At 39.6% G+C, this 13,934-nt stretch overlaps 2 protein-coding genes across 2 annotated transcripts; both read right to left on the reverse strand.

Annotated features, from left to right (window-relative positions):
- Positions 1-88: 88 nt before the first annotated feature.
- On the reverse strand, positions 89-4,161 carry LOC116252694 (ABC transporter I family member 19-like). The gene is made up of 6 exons (XM_031627133.2): positions 3,795-4,161; positions 2,411-2,571; positions 1,761-1,812; positions 1,281-1,417; positions 838-924; positions 89-699 (listed from the first exon to the last, which is right to left on the reverse strand). The coding sequence occupies exons 1-6, from the start codon at positions 3,949-3,951 to the stop codon at positions 409-411; spliced, it is 885 nt and encodes a 294-aa protein (XP_031482993.1). The 5' UTR covers positions 3,952-4,161; the 3' UTR covers positions 89-408.
- Positions 4,162-5,588: 1,427 nt separating this feature from the next.
- Positions 5,589-11,284, reverse strand: LOC116252911 (uncharacterized protein At1g03900). Its single transcript, XM_031627530.2, has 3 exons — positions 10,093-11,284; positions 6,133-6,438; positions 5,589-5,942 (listed from the first exon to the last, which is right to left on the reverse strand). The coding sequence occupies exons 1-3, from the start codon at positions 10,573-10,575 to the stop codon at positions 5,874-5,876; spliced, it is 858 nt and encodes a 285-aa protein (XP_031483390.1). The 5' UTR covers positions 10,576-11,284; the 3' UTR covers positions 5,589-5,873.
- Between the last annotated feature and the right edge of the window lie 2,650 nt (positions 11,285-13,934).

Below are 13,934 nucleotides of genomic sequence, written 5' to 3' on the forward strand. Positions count from 1 at the left end.
ATGACGCATTCAAAGCTCAAACTACCCGTGAAAGAAGCACCGACTCTACCATTGCCGTCCAAAAGACCGAAAAAATTATGGCCGCCAGTGAACAACGTCAAAAAGCTCAATCTTTTCTCTTCTTATTAACGGAAAAGGATATATTTTCTCAATTTAAAGACATAATCAAGAATGGAGGTCCCTCTGTGAAGTATGAGTAGTTGGGATGAATGAAAATGTGTTCATCCCAATGCAGGGATGCCTCTAAGACTTCCACATAAAGAACTTGAACGTGATACAGTTGAGACTAACAATCATGCACGCCTTTGACCGCGATGTACCAATTGAAGGTGAATAGGTGCAGTACTCACCTCAAATGAATGGAACTCGTACCAGAAATGCGATTAACCAACCAACTGATCGGATCACCTAGCGAAAGTAAGCCAGGTGCCTAGATGACCTGAAGGGGGAGCCATCAAAGGGCGAGGTGCTGCTGAACTGTTGACTCGTGGGTTTCACCACTTTCTTCCTCCTGTCCTTGCACTCGCTACGCAGCCAAGACTCTACAACGGAGAGCAGGGTCGTGCCGGTGTTCAATTCTTCCAACTCTGAGAGCTTCTCAAGACGCTTCTGTTCGCCGTCTATAATGTAGGCCAGATGAGTGGCCCATGTCTCCAAGCCATCAAATATATGGGTGGCATAAACTACCGTGGCACCTCTCTAGGAAAGATTTTAATTCGCTTGTCAGTTTTTTTTTTTTCTTTCGAAGGGTCAAACGTCTAATATTAACCAAGAAATATGAACATGAAGAAACATCCAAGCATATAGATGAATTGCAATCGGTCACGTTAGTCCCACCTGTTCGCACTCTTCCTTGAAGAAATCAAGCAAATCAAGCCGTGCAACAATATCCAAGTCCACCGTGACTTCATCCAGTAGCAGCACCTGTAATTTAGTAATTGGAGATGTAATTGATTTATGTACCACGGAAGAAAAATCGGTAGCCGGCGACAGACCATACTACCAATTAAGTTCATCTTAAACCGGCAATAGGAAAATCGAAAACAATGTCCACCGCCTTACAAAGCGTATACGGATTTGAATGAGCAAAGCAAGCTCAAAAAAGAGATCAATTCAATCCGTGGTGGCTCAGCTTACCCAGAAGGCATCCATCTACTTTACGGATCAGTCAAAGAGTTCATGTAATTTAAACTCTTGAAACCTGCCTTTTTCCATTTAACAAGTCCTATCAGGCTATCACTAACCATAATGTATGCAGATATTCGTACACAATGGTTTACCTGGAAAGGACGGAGAAGCCCCATACATATTTGAACACGACGGCGCTGCCCATCAGAAACCTTATGCATCCGCCACTGCAGATTTATGTCAAGAAGTTCAACCAGCTTATCTCTCCTAGCTGGATCTATCCCTTCGACTGTAAAGAAGAGACAAAACAATAAACTGTGTCATTCAAAAAATAAATTATTTAACAAAGCATAGGCAACTTATCTCCCTGGCTCTTGCGAACCATATGGTTTTCAAAACTCCAAATAGGATGAAAAGACATCAAAGATTTTCCACATCGAATGCACGCCGCACAATTTCAAGCAGGGAAAAGATTATAGAACGAGGAAGGGCAAAACGGTTATCTAAGCCCTCAAACTCAACGCTAAATAAAGTACCTCAGAATGCACTGGGGCATTTGGAACTAAAAGAAGTAAAAAACAAACATGAAACAAACACTGGCTTCAGAATAATGAACTTGTCATGTAGGTTACCTCCAAAAATCATATGTTTAGCAGAGAAATCGCCTTGCAATGGAATTTCCCCCTGCAAGTACAAACAATGAAACCGCAAATTTAAAGTCATGTAGTTATCTGGAAATAGTACTTTGATAAAGTAAGCTCCAAGTTCTAGCACTACTCGATATACCATCGCAACCACCACCACCGCGAATGTAAAGGCCAAGACAACAGTAGTAGCATAAGGTTCTATTGGCTAGCATAGCTATAGGACAATGTTCTTTTCTAAAAGCTATCTTATGCTAGAAGTAAACAGCACCAGCTTTGCACCGCATTAGGCCTACCGTCGCCATATCCAATCTAAAATACAATGTCCATAGTTACAATCATGTTTCTGTGCATGTGTGTGTGTGTGTGTATCAAGTTTTGAGAAATATGGCTTGCAGTAGCATGAGGTGCCTTTCCGGTATGAAACCTACACCTAAGTTGGCCAGAAAAAGTACAATAAGGTTATGCGTTTGAAGCTAAAGCCTTAACATTTTCACACATCTTCCGAAAACAGCCTGCAGGTGGATATCCACCTTGATTTTATTTCTTTTCACACATCTTTCATGCATTATTTGGAGCACTAAATGGAGATCACAGGAAAATGTAGCAACATCATGGAATAATTGCAGGAAACTTACAGCACAACCAGCATTCTTGCTCCAAGAACCTCCCAGATAAGCAAGATCACCGCTGCAAACAAGTTGTGTATCATGAAAAGCAGAAGAATTGAGGACTCTAATTACATCTCTGCCTCCAACCATGTGCTTTCCAGCCAAAATTCTCAATAAAGTTGTCTTCCCTGTACAATGAACGGGCAAGAACTATTAGACTAAAGTAATCTTTTCTTTGATAAAGACTCATTCTAAGGTCCAGCAGCATAGTGGGCCAACCAGTCAGCATCATCATGCATATTTGAAGGAAAAACAAAGCTCTTTGACAAGCAATTATTCTTGATCATGAGAATCAGGAACTTTATATAAGCAAGACTCGGCAACAGTTCATTTTCCGAATGGGAATACTCAAAAGAACAACAAAAAAAACTTGAAGGGAAGAAACCAAATTACAGGTTCATTAGATACAAGGAGGCAAGCAGGCAATAGAAGCCTATATATATACAGCGTGAAAACAACTAACCAGATTTGCCAGTACAGTTCCGCAACGTTCAAAGCAAACAAAGAAAAACTACTTCAACTAGTGTTGCCAATCTAAAACCCAATGTTCGCCAATCAAAACCAGAAACCAGAGCAAGTGGAGAACCATAAATCGACTTACTGCATCAAACAGTGCCAATGGAGAAGCAGAGCAACCGGGAGACCCGTCGCTGCAAACCCCACCGAAGCACCTTTTCGGTTTTGGTCTTCAGCTGGTTCGGTGATGAAAATTTTTTATCATGTGTATGAGTACATAAAAACAAGTAGTAACGCTCAACCCCCATTAAACCACTGCATTGTCAATAACCACCTATGAGGATATTGTAGAATTATGATTTTAAGAACGGAGTTGCATTGCCAACTGTATATGCAAGGCAAGGAATTGGCAGCACAAGTGCTTACAAACACAGGACATTCCAGAAACCACGACGCACTTGTCACTGTCTATTCCCCAACACTGCCTGAAATCCAGTAAAACCGGTTCTTCCTTCGGCACAAAATACAACCATTACTGTCCGATAGAAGAATCCAGAATCCTAAAGTCAATACCGGATTGCTTCCTGGACCAAATCTTGATTTGGAGACAATTGATAGCCAGAAGCCGAAATTGTGAGATCCGTAAGCACCGTCAGCAGGCAACGATAGCCGGGAGGGATCCCGATTCCGGAATGAAAAACACTCAAGCCTTCGGCCCGGAGAGCAATCGTTGTTCTCAACGTTGTCCAATCGTAAAAACTTAACCCAAAAAACCCAAAAATAAAAAAATAAAATAAAAAGAAACCAAACCACAGACTCGCTTCATCGGTAAAATCTAAAAATAGGTCGCTACAAGCAGCAATTAGAGCAAATCTTGATCGAGGAATGGAGTTACCAGATCCGTTGGCGCCGACGAGGAGGCAACGGGAACCGGAAGAGATTGTGAGGTTAAAGTCAGTGAAGAGAGGCGGTTGGTCCTGGTAGGCGAAGTTCATCCCCTTCACGCTGATGGAATAAGAAGCATTTCCCTCCCTCTGCTCCTCACCGTCCATTGCCGCTTCCCCTGCCACACAACCTCTCCCTCTCTCGCGACTACTCGCCTTCTCGGTCGCAGAGCGCGCGAGCGGCGTCGGAGTGTCCTCGCCGACGGCAATTGGTGAAAAGTTTTCTGTCACGTGCACTCTGCACCTCGCCGCCAAACTGGTCCGGGTTAGCAATTAGCATTAACCCACAACGCTGCACCCAGCCCTTAATCGAAGAATCGCATTTGAAAACAAGCACTTTATTGTAATAACGGGAATATGAGTCCAGCTCCGGGTAGCGTTAACGTCAGGTCCTCCACATGCTAAATTATCGTTGTTTTCGCGATTATTAAACCTTTTTATTTGTGCTTTTAACAAAAGAAATTTGCAAAATTTGATGCATATTCAACAACCGATCTTTTAATTAAAATAAAGGGGAAATCTTTCAAATCTTCATATTCAATTTTCTCAATCGAGATCGTTGTTCTGCCTAATTTCAACAGGGTTAAGTTGTTTCGACCCGACCCATTTTACACATTAGATGAATCGAATGGTTGGCTTGCATTCATCCAACTTGACGGCCCAGGCTTTGTGATTTGGGGCCTAACGTGGACCGTCCTCGACCACTCTCGCCGAGCGACGTGTTTAGCACGTAGTTTTGAGGCTTCATCGTGATCGAGGCCCGACGTGGATGGTCCTGAACCATGCCACGCACGGTAAACAAGGTAGGTGCCCTTCTGTTTTCGCTTTGAAGTTTCCGTTTCTTCCTTTTCATTTCCAACGCAATTTCAATTGAATATCTCATCGAATGTGTCAGAAAAATTCAGATATAAAAAAATTAATATTCGATTAACAAATAAGATCAGATTCAGATTTAAGAAATTACATCCTTCAAAATTCAAAATCAGATTTAAATACACCTAAATATTCGATGCATTGCTGTCATTCCATGAACTAAATTCCTTTTTCTTCTTTCTTTAAAGGGTATTTATATTATTGTATTAAGATAATTTTAATTAACAAACTTATTTTCAAATTACTAGTTGGAAGCCTCAAGAAAATAGAGACTGATACTTACTTTGACCTTAACCTTGATCTACATGCTTACTAACACTTTCAGCTTTGCCCTATCTCATTTAGTACAGATCTCCGTCTTCTAACAGATGCAAAACCTCCTGTCAACTCAACCAGGGTTTTACCTGTTACAAGGCAGACGGTATAACGATCGCTCACAATTGAAAAATGGAGCAGTTGTAAGATGTAAGCTAACATCAACTACGTCAATATGCGCATATGCTGGCATATATGTGTGTTTGCGTTCAGATATACAGATCAGCAGACTATAGATGAGTAACTTTTCTCTCATATTCAAAGATAGGTGACGGATGCAAATGATCTGGCGAAGCTAAGCTGTCATGAATGGAGACTATTGTGTATCAGAAAGTCTCAACCATGAGGTTGTCGTCATGTGAATGCATTACGCAATCTATTGCTACCACTTTTATCAGTTCAATTGGTCATCCGTCTTCTTCTATCTGTGTTTCGCAATGATTCCGCAATTCCAATCACTTCTTCATTGCCTGATGTAACTCATCGGCGTTGAGCAAAATTTTTGCAAAAGCAACAGGATAAGGCTAACAGAAATTCTGCGGGAAGCGCAAACAGCATAACAGACAAAGCTCCACAACATATAAACAGTCTTAATTCTTAACGAGTATACCTCCTCAAAAGAGGGCAAAATAAAGAAATTAGCGCCTCTTCAGGTAAAAGGAATTAGCACATCGCTGACAGCGCAAAAGAAGAAAATTCAAACAGCAAAATCTATTGCACCTATCTTCAGTATGTGAAGCTCCCATTCCGTGTACTGGCCAGAGAGGCAGAGAGGGATCTCCTTGTTCCATCTTTGTGCCATTTTCTCTCTTTACTGCTAAACTTTGTATCTGCTAATAATTTTAGAAGGCCGCCCAGCCAGAAGCAGTTCCCTTCGCCGAGCTAGAACCAGTCACCTGCGGGAGGCTCCTCTGCAATTCCAAATAAACCATTAGATCATTCAATCACTGTTAATCTCGTAAAAAGGAATCATTGCAAATTTCATTGTGTGTGGTTGAATCGTCTGCGTCTATGCACATGTATTTGTGCAGTGTATGTGAGTGCATGTGTTTAGGGGTGCCCTTGTGAGTGAGTGAGAGAGAGAGAGAGAGAGAGAGAGACCTCAATCTTGGACAAATCCGACAGAGGATCAGCACCATTCCTCGTACTTTCTTTAGAACCATGGAGATGCCCAATGTTATGAGATATCCTTGCAGCAACAGGATCATTGGGTGGTGGTGGAAGAGGGGATCTGATCTTTGGGGTATCAGTCGGAGGAGGTGCAAGGCATCCACCAACTTTCCCTGTGCCAGAAACAACGCCAGCTTTCCCAGTTCCAGAAGATCCACCATGAATTCCAGCAGCTGATAGCATGCCGGTTCCAGTGGATGGCTTGTTCTTCACATTGATCCGGATTGTTTCTCCTTCCTGATAAATTAACATTCTTATCCAAAATTAGAAAACCATGGTAATACCTCCAAAATAGAAACCAAATACTGAAAACAGTTGCAAAAACCAGTCTCATCATCTACTCTTTGCTAGTCACATTTTTTTCACAACTCAAGCTGAACATAACAGAAAAGACATGCTTAGTGCGCCAGACCATGTAAAATCAATGGTCTTCCTCCATCTTCCCCATGGCGACTCTCCTCATTTTTCCTTGAATCATGTTACCATGACGATCTGCTGTACATTTATATTTCCAATTTGAACACTTGGACTATGACAAGATGGAACCAGAATCTCCTGCATAAATATCACAAACTATAACCATGGGCAAGGAAACTGGCTCCTTCCATACACTAGCCACAATAAAATGATATCCAAATCTACCTTTACATGGACATCTCAGGGAACACCATCCCCAGAAACAAGCTCACATGCCCCATCCATCTCAGGCCATAGAAGGACTGGACCATCCACCATAGATCACTAATAAACTTTAAAGTTTAAAGTGTCTTTAAACTAAAAAAACCTTCTGATTCCCGTATGCACTTGAATTCCAGTCAATCAAACAAGTGGACTTGACTCACTATTTGAAGGTAGGTGAGGTGGACGGTTGAAAGACAGACTGGACCAAAATAAGAAGCTACTCTAGAAGTTGCAATTTTAACTGTATGAAGACTGCAAAAGGAAACCAATATAATAGAAGGAAATGAAATATGTCTGCAGTTGATTCTGCTTGTTTTTATCTTTGTCTCTACCTCAACCAGAAAAATAGTGTGACAACTGACAAAGATATGGCCCTTGGACGCACTCAAACCCAAAGAGTCAGAAGAAAGGAAAAGGCCTAACCGAGACACCCAAGGGTTAACCAACTTTAGTCGCCATGATGAGGCCAAGAAAAGTGCACAGAAAATGCATATTAAAATGCTTACAGTTTTTGTCATTGAGAAGCTAAAAAATCACAATAGGTCGCTTCAAATTTACTGAACTCCTAAGCAATTAGCAACAAAAAACTGCAAGCTTTGATCTAAGATGCACTTGTACACCCGGATGTTGTGAAAACAGAAAGGGAATTACATTTCTCCTCAAAAAGCAATGCAGGGTATTGTCTCGAGGTATCAAATTTAAAACTTAAAAGACCAATTATGTGCATGTGTACATGAATGTACATAATAATATGAAAGTACAAAATCTCAATGAACAAGAATGAAACATTTAAGCAGCTCGGCATTCTGCAGTTAACATGTGCCTCTAAATCTAACCACAACTAAAGCACTAAAGCACCAGCATTTAATACAACCCTCACGAAAGGCTAGCAAATTAAACAAAGCTGCACCATGACATGGCCATTCATCTCAGTAATGAGCAATTCAACCTGATACAGCTTGTTGTGTCCATGGACCAAGCTTGAACAATCGCTGCTCCACTAGCCAAATACCTAATAGACCTATCATGCAAAATACACTGTAAAAACTAAGACCCACATCATTAAAAAGAAAAAGTGTATCCAAAAGGTGTATCAGAAAAACTGATTGCCAGTCATCATCTTAGATGCAGTTTGTTTCTCATCTTTATCTAATAAACATACATGACTATATACACATCCGGACATATATATGCCTATTTCTTTAATTGTTTCTTTTGACAAAAACAGCATCCAAGCTTGAACAAAGCCAGCCCAGTTTATTCAGCTAATTTACCAGCTCTACAACCATGATTAATAACAACAGCACACTTCCATTTCCACAACTGCCTAATTGACATACTTTAGCAGTCAAAATCCTGATTAGTCAAGTGACTAGTCTGATTGGTTGGTTCAGTCAGTTATCAATATATAGGAAAACAAACAGGTAGGTACTAGACCCTCATACACAAGACAGACTTTGATGGGAATCATCTATGCTATCGATTCCAAGAAGATCAGATGGTGGATATTAGGTGAGATTTCGTTTAAGAAAATTCATTTGTTTCCCTCTTTTTCTCTCTCTCTCATCCTTTTAATGCATGGTGACTTGCATCTTTTATTACAGTATGCCTCAACACAAAGAAAAACATGCATGGACTGTAAAACAACAAAAGTAGCCCATGCTTGAGTATGTAAATGTATATTTAAGGCATATACATGAATATGGGTTTACAACATCTGATCAATTTGATTGATGGTTTAAAGATGCATATATATATAAAGTACTTTCTAATAAAATAAATAAATTAGCTGACAACAAGACTTTAATCTTGCAAAAGTAATTTTGTATGTAACATTTGCCGAACTCAATCAGTTACAGTTTATAATTATTCCACATAGTATTCAATCCATATACGGTATAATTAAACTACATATATGTCTGTCTGTGTGTGTGTGTGTGTGTATATATATATATATGTATTGAGACGACATTTGAAAATATGATATCTATGATCTTGTCTAAAATTTTCAACGATTTTAACTAACAATGCAGAAATTGATGGCCTAATATAGAACCCTTACTGTTATTGTTGTTGGACGATGGGAGAAGAAAGAGAAGTGGAAGGAAGATGGATGGGGCATTATATTGATGTGATCGTTTTTCTATTGTGAGTGGGTACAATTATGCTTTCTGCTTGTGGACTGCTTTTTTAAGGAAACTCATTCTTTCTACGCAGGATCCTCAGGTTAAGACATACTGCAAGTTTGCAAGGAATGCATCGAACCTCCTTTTCAGAATTTATTATTTCTTGTCTCTTATTCAGCATCGAACACAGCTATGCTTGCTGGATCTTCTAAGTTTCTAACATACATGAAGGGTTGCACAACTGTGAACTAGCATTTTGTATATAAAATCAAGCATCTGCATGCTGGAAGAAAAATGAATTTGCCAGACTAGCCAAACGAAATGTCCAGGAGATTTAACAAAATAAACACAAACAATTATATGATAAAATCGCATGTGGGCATTCATCAGCACCTGCTGGTTTACAGTCTAACCAGTTCAAAATGCAGCTTGTTAGAGGAAGAAATGGTTTCAGTGCAAACAGCTCAATTTCTTTTCTTGTATATCCTTGAACTAAATGGCAAATCAAATTTTCGCACATAATGAAGACTTCTACCCACTAAGACTAAGGTTCTGATTGGGTAATGGTAGCTGGAACCGGAGTTCATGCACTTGGTATAATTTGCTCAGACTACCTTCCGGTCGTTGATCGGAAACTGAAAACTGGGATGCAAATATATGCATTTCAGAAAGGAACAGATAACCTCCCAACGCTGTATCTGCACTCAATCTAGACTGTAACTGGCATCTCCTACAAACGGTAGCCACTAAAACCAGGATTTATAAGAGCTCGCTTCTCAAATGCATAAACTCTCTTCAGTTCAAACTTAAAAGTCCTCAACAGGACTCAGATTAAGTTACATGGGCTTTCTTTGGAGCACTAAGGCAAAGGGTCCAAAATTCAGAGTAAATCTGATGTTCTAATAGGACTTCAGCAAACAGAACTCGGGATGATGTATAATCCAATGAAATCTAAAATGAAAAAAAAAAAAAAAATCAACCAATAAGAGCTTTATACATATCAGTCGATTCAGATCTCCACCCAAAAGAAATGTAAATATAATTTATTTTGGGACGAAACGAAGAAGGTCAACCATAACATTACCTTCAACCTATGATTCACTGCGGGATGGATGTCGATGTGACTCTCCTCGTTCTCTTCGCCTGAGTCTCTCTCGTGCTCTCTCTTGACATATTTCTCATGATCCGATAGCGCGACATTGAAATCAAACGCCTCGTTTCTCTCATTGAAACCTAAGCCAATGAATGCATGTTTTCCCCTTCCGTCTTCTATCTTCAGCACAAAATAGCGGGAGGAATCAAGAACAGTTTCCACGGAATTCTCTCTCTGCCCTGGGAGGACGAAGCAGGCGGCAAAGAGGTCGCCTGAGTTGGGATCTTCAAGCCGAATCTCACATCTTTCTTTACATGACACGACCCTCAGTCTTCCCGACCAAATCTTATCAGACTGAAGCCACTCCCCACACTTGTAACCACCACTACTGCTTCTGGGAGGAATTTTATACACGGAGACTTCCCGGACGACAAGAAGAGTTTGCTCGAGTGCTTCTTCTTCCTCAAACGACATCCTTTCCTGAAAAGGAGGGGATCCCCTGATCAAAGGAAGTATGCGTATCGAAAAATTAACAAGCGGATGTAATAGCTGTTTCAAGGATTTAGATGTTTCAAGCGATCAAAATACAGTAGAACTTCGTTGGGATGATGGAATTAGAAAAGATTCGAAACAGAACACCAGGATTTCTGCTCAGAGGTCAAGAAAATGGTGGCGATCGGTGGTAGCAATTTTCAGGCACAAGATATCTCTGGATTGAAGTGGGATCAGCAGATTGGAAAGTCTTCGAGCAATAAATAGCCGGGTTCCGTAAAGTGGCTCTGAGGACTTGAAGTATAAGATAAGGGATCGAAGAAAGGGGGTTTATGTTCAGAATGCGCCTGATTGCTGAGATCCGAGAGGCAGTTTAGGATCTGCCAAATTCTACTCAGCACAAGGATAACGGAAGGAGGAGATGACTTCCCCGGAATTTCCCAAGTGTTTTTCGTTCATCAAAACTTGATAGCCAACTAGAAGGTTTTCCCTGAATTTCAGGTTGCGGAGAAGGATATGAAGAGTGAATAGCGAATAGACATCGCGAAGCGCCGAAGGCAACTCACGGGCCAAGGGAGAAAAAGGAGAAAGGCTTTTCGGAATTCGGTGATGGAATTGACGCGGTGAGATAAAGAGAGAGACGCCTTCGTCGCGTCCTGTTTGACACTGCTTTCCATATTCTCATCATATCTTCTCTTTTCCGAAAAAAACGCTCCACGTTTCTTTCTCGCTTCACATGCAGTGCATAATCACGAGTCATGGCTTCAACATTTTCAGCAACTGTACAAGAGGCACCAAAAACACTTTACTTTGGGAGAATCACATTTAGAATGTATAAACCGAAAACAACCTGCCGGAGGGCATGCCTCCACATTTTTACTCAGACAACTGACATCGATACAAAGAATCAAAGAAAGAATAACTCACTTAACAACGGGTATTATTTAACAGTCTTTTCTCTTTGTATTTGTATTAATCATCCATTTTACAATCACCAACTGCCAAAATAATACCCGTTGAATGGATCTAGCGTAAGGGTTTGGTAGCTACTAATATATATATATATATATATAGCCTGAATGGGATGACTGATTCAATAGCGTATCCAAATTTATGGATTTTAAAGTTATTTTGTCTTTTTTGTTTGTTCTTTAAATTACTTCTTCAATCTTTTTAACCGGTTCAGCTGAATCGAGCAATTCACCGAATCAATAACGAGTCGAGTTGGTTCACAAACAGGTGTGTACGACACTAGTATGTTTATTACGTCGGTCCACATCACATTTGGTCGGTCTCTCTCATCAACTGTTGTATTTTGTATGAAGAATATAAGAATATTCTTTCATCTATACATGCTTGCCTACTAAATATAAGCACCGGATTTAAGTTATGCGTCTCCACTAAAGGGAGGGACTAATCCATGAAAATTAACGTCTTTGAACCGTTTTTTCTTTTACTTGAGAATTAATAAACAAACTCTTTTTTTTTTTTCTTTATTATAATGAAAGATAAAGGTTCCGCCTCGAGCAGCCCCATTATTGCCGTAGGCCTCTAAACTCATTTCCGTATGTTTGTTTAACTATGCATCTTTTTTTTCTCTAAAACGAGAAACGATATCTTCTTGTGATTGAATCATAACTGAGTCGCCGAACAATTCAACTTAGTTGGTGAAGCCCTAAATCGTCACTAGTGTATTTACAAAGGAGTGCACAAAGTCACCGACATCCAAATTGTTGGCCCACCTTGGTTTGATCCTCGCTTCCGTCTCAAATATGACCCACTTGTTTCTTTCCTTCTTCTTTTAGATGAGTTTAACAACAACAACACAACACCATTAAAAGGCACAGGCCGACTGCGTAGTGACAAGGGCGGGACTTGATTCATGTTCGAATTCGCAGTTCCTCTTTTGAGTTTGGCTGATTGAAGAACAGAACATTAATGCTTTCTAAATTTTTATTACATGATGATTAAGCAGTGGAAAAATTATGAGTTTAGATGCCTCAATGGACATGCTGACAAATTGATAAACCTAAGGTTATCAGTTCGATTCCTCTTGATGCTATCAGTTCGAAACCGGTGTTGTTCCCTCCCACTCATTCGAAAAATAAATTTATTTTATTGGAAGATAAACTTTTGCCTGACTGATGAACTAAAGATGAGCGGAAGAGCAAATCGGCCAAGATTTTTGTGGGACCCATCTGTTTTTAACAAATATTTTATCAAACAATGTTTGTGACAGGAGATTAAAAGGTACGTGTCTTCAACATTCTAGGCATGTCCTATGCAAAAATTTGGTCATATATCTGATCGTGTTCATCAAAATTCAAAAGTTTAGTTTTTAGTGTGACCAAATTAGATGACAACTCAAGCAGTAAACAAACATGTTCAAATGAAGAGTATATAACTTATTCTGCATATTTGTTCCATAATCATTAGAGAAAACGGTAACTAGTGCTGTCGAGATGGTTTATCCAATCGAATCCGTTAGCCTGCCGATTGGGAAAAGGTTTACTTTACCCACTCACGAGAGTCGTACGCGGATCGCGATACAAAGCAGTTTTCAACGTCTATATATATTTTTAACCGAAAGCTAATAAGTAATATAAAATAGCAAAAATATTAAGTGGCACTCTTGAATCTACTTTTTACATGTATTGGTGCAACTGCGTCTTTAAAATGAAGTTGCTATGTCTTCCTTCCTACCGTGACCGTGGTGCTCAATAATCCAAATTTGTCGTTTGAACGTTATATTTCAAATTTCGACGTGAAAATAAAAGTACAATTCAAATTGTGAATTTGAAAACAGTTTTGGATATGGCATTAGGTTTTTTCGTTACTCACATTTGAATTTCAATACATAAATAAATGTCCAATAAATCGGATATAGTAAAACTTACATCCGATTCTAATCCAGTGCATGTCAAACCAAATCAAATATATGCTTATTCAGAATACATGTTATTCAGAATCTAAGCTTTACTTTCCTGTGCAGTGTGCATACCATAAGCTAGGAGAACCAATTTTTTTAATAATATTAGTCATATTATACTTTAATGTGAAAATATAGAACAAGAACTTCAAATTATTTACTGACAAGCTATCATGTACATCCCTGTAAATCAAATCTGGCATCAAAGTTCGACTAAATACACGTAGAATCCGTTGGCCTTCGATCTCCAATAGCATGTTGCTCTGATATGCGATCATATTATCTCGGTGATACTTAGATCTGAGCCGTCTGTACTATGTAAAAGAAAAAAGGAAGAAGGACGACTAAGATGTAATTTTTCCTCAAGTTGGCCGCCGTCAGGTAAATATTAGTTTGTGCCAATCTTGCCATT

The sequence above is a fragment of the Nymphaea colorata genome, chromosome 4 (assembly GCF_008831285.2).
Source record: "Nymphaea colorata isolate Beijing-Zhang1983 chromosome 4, ASM883128v2, whole genome shotgun sequence".
In the NCBI taxonomy this organism is placed as follows: Eukaryota; Viridiplantae; Streptophyta; class Magnoliopsida; order Nymphaeales; family Nymphaeaceae; genus Nymphaea; species Nymphaea colorata.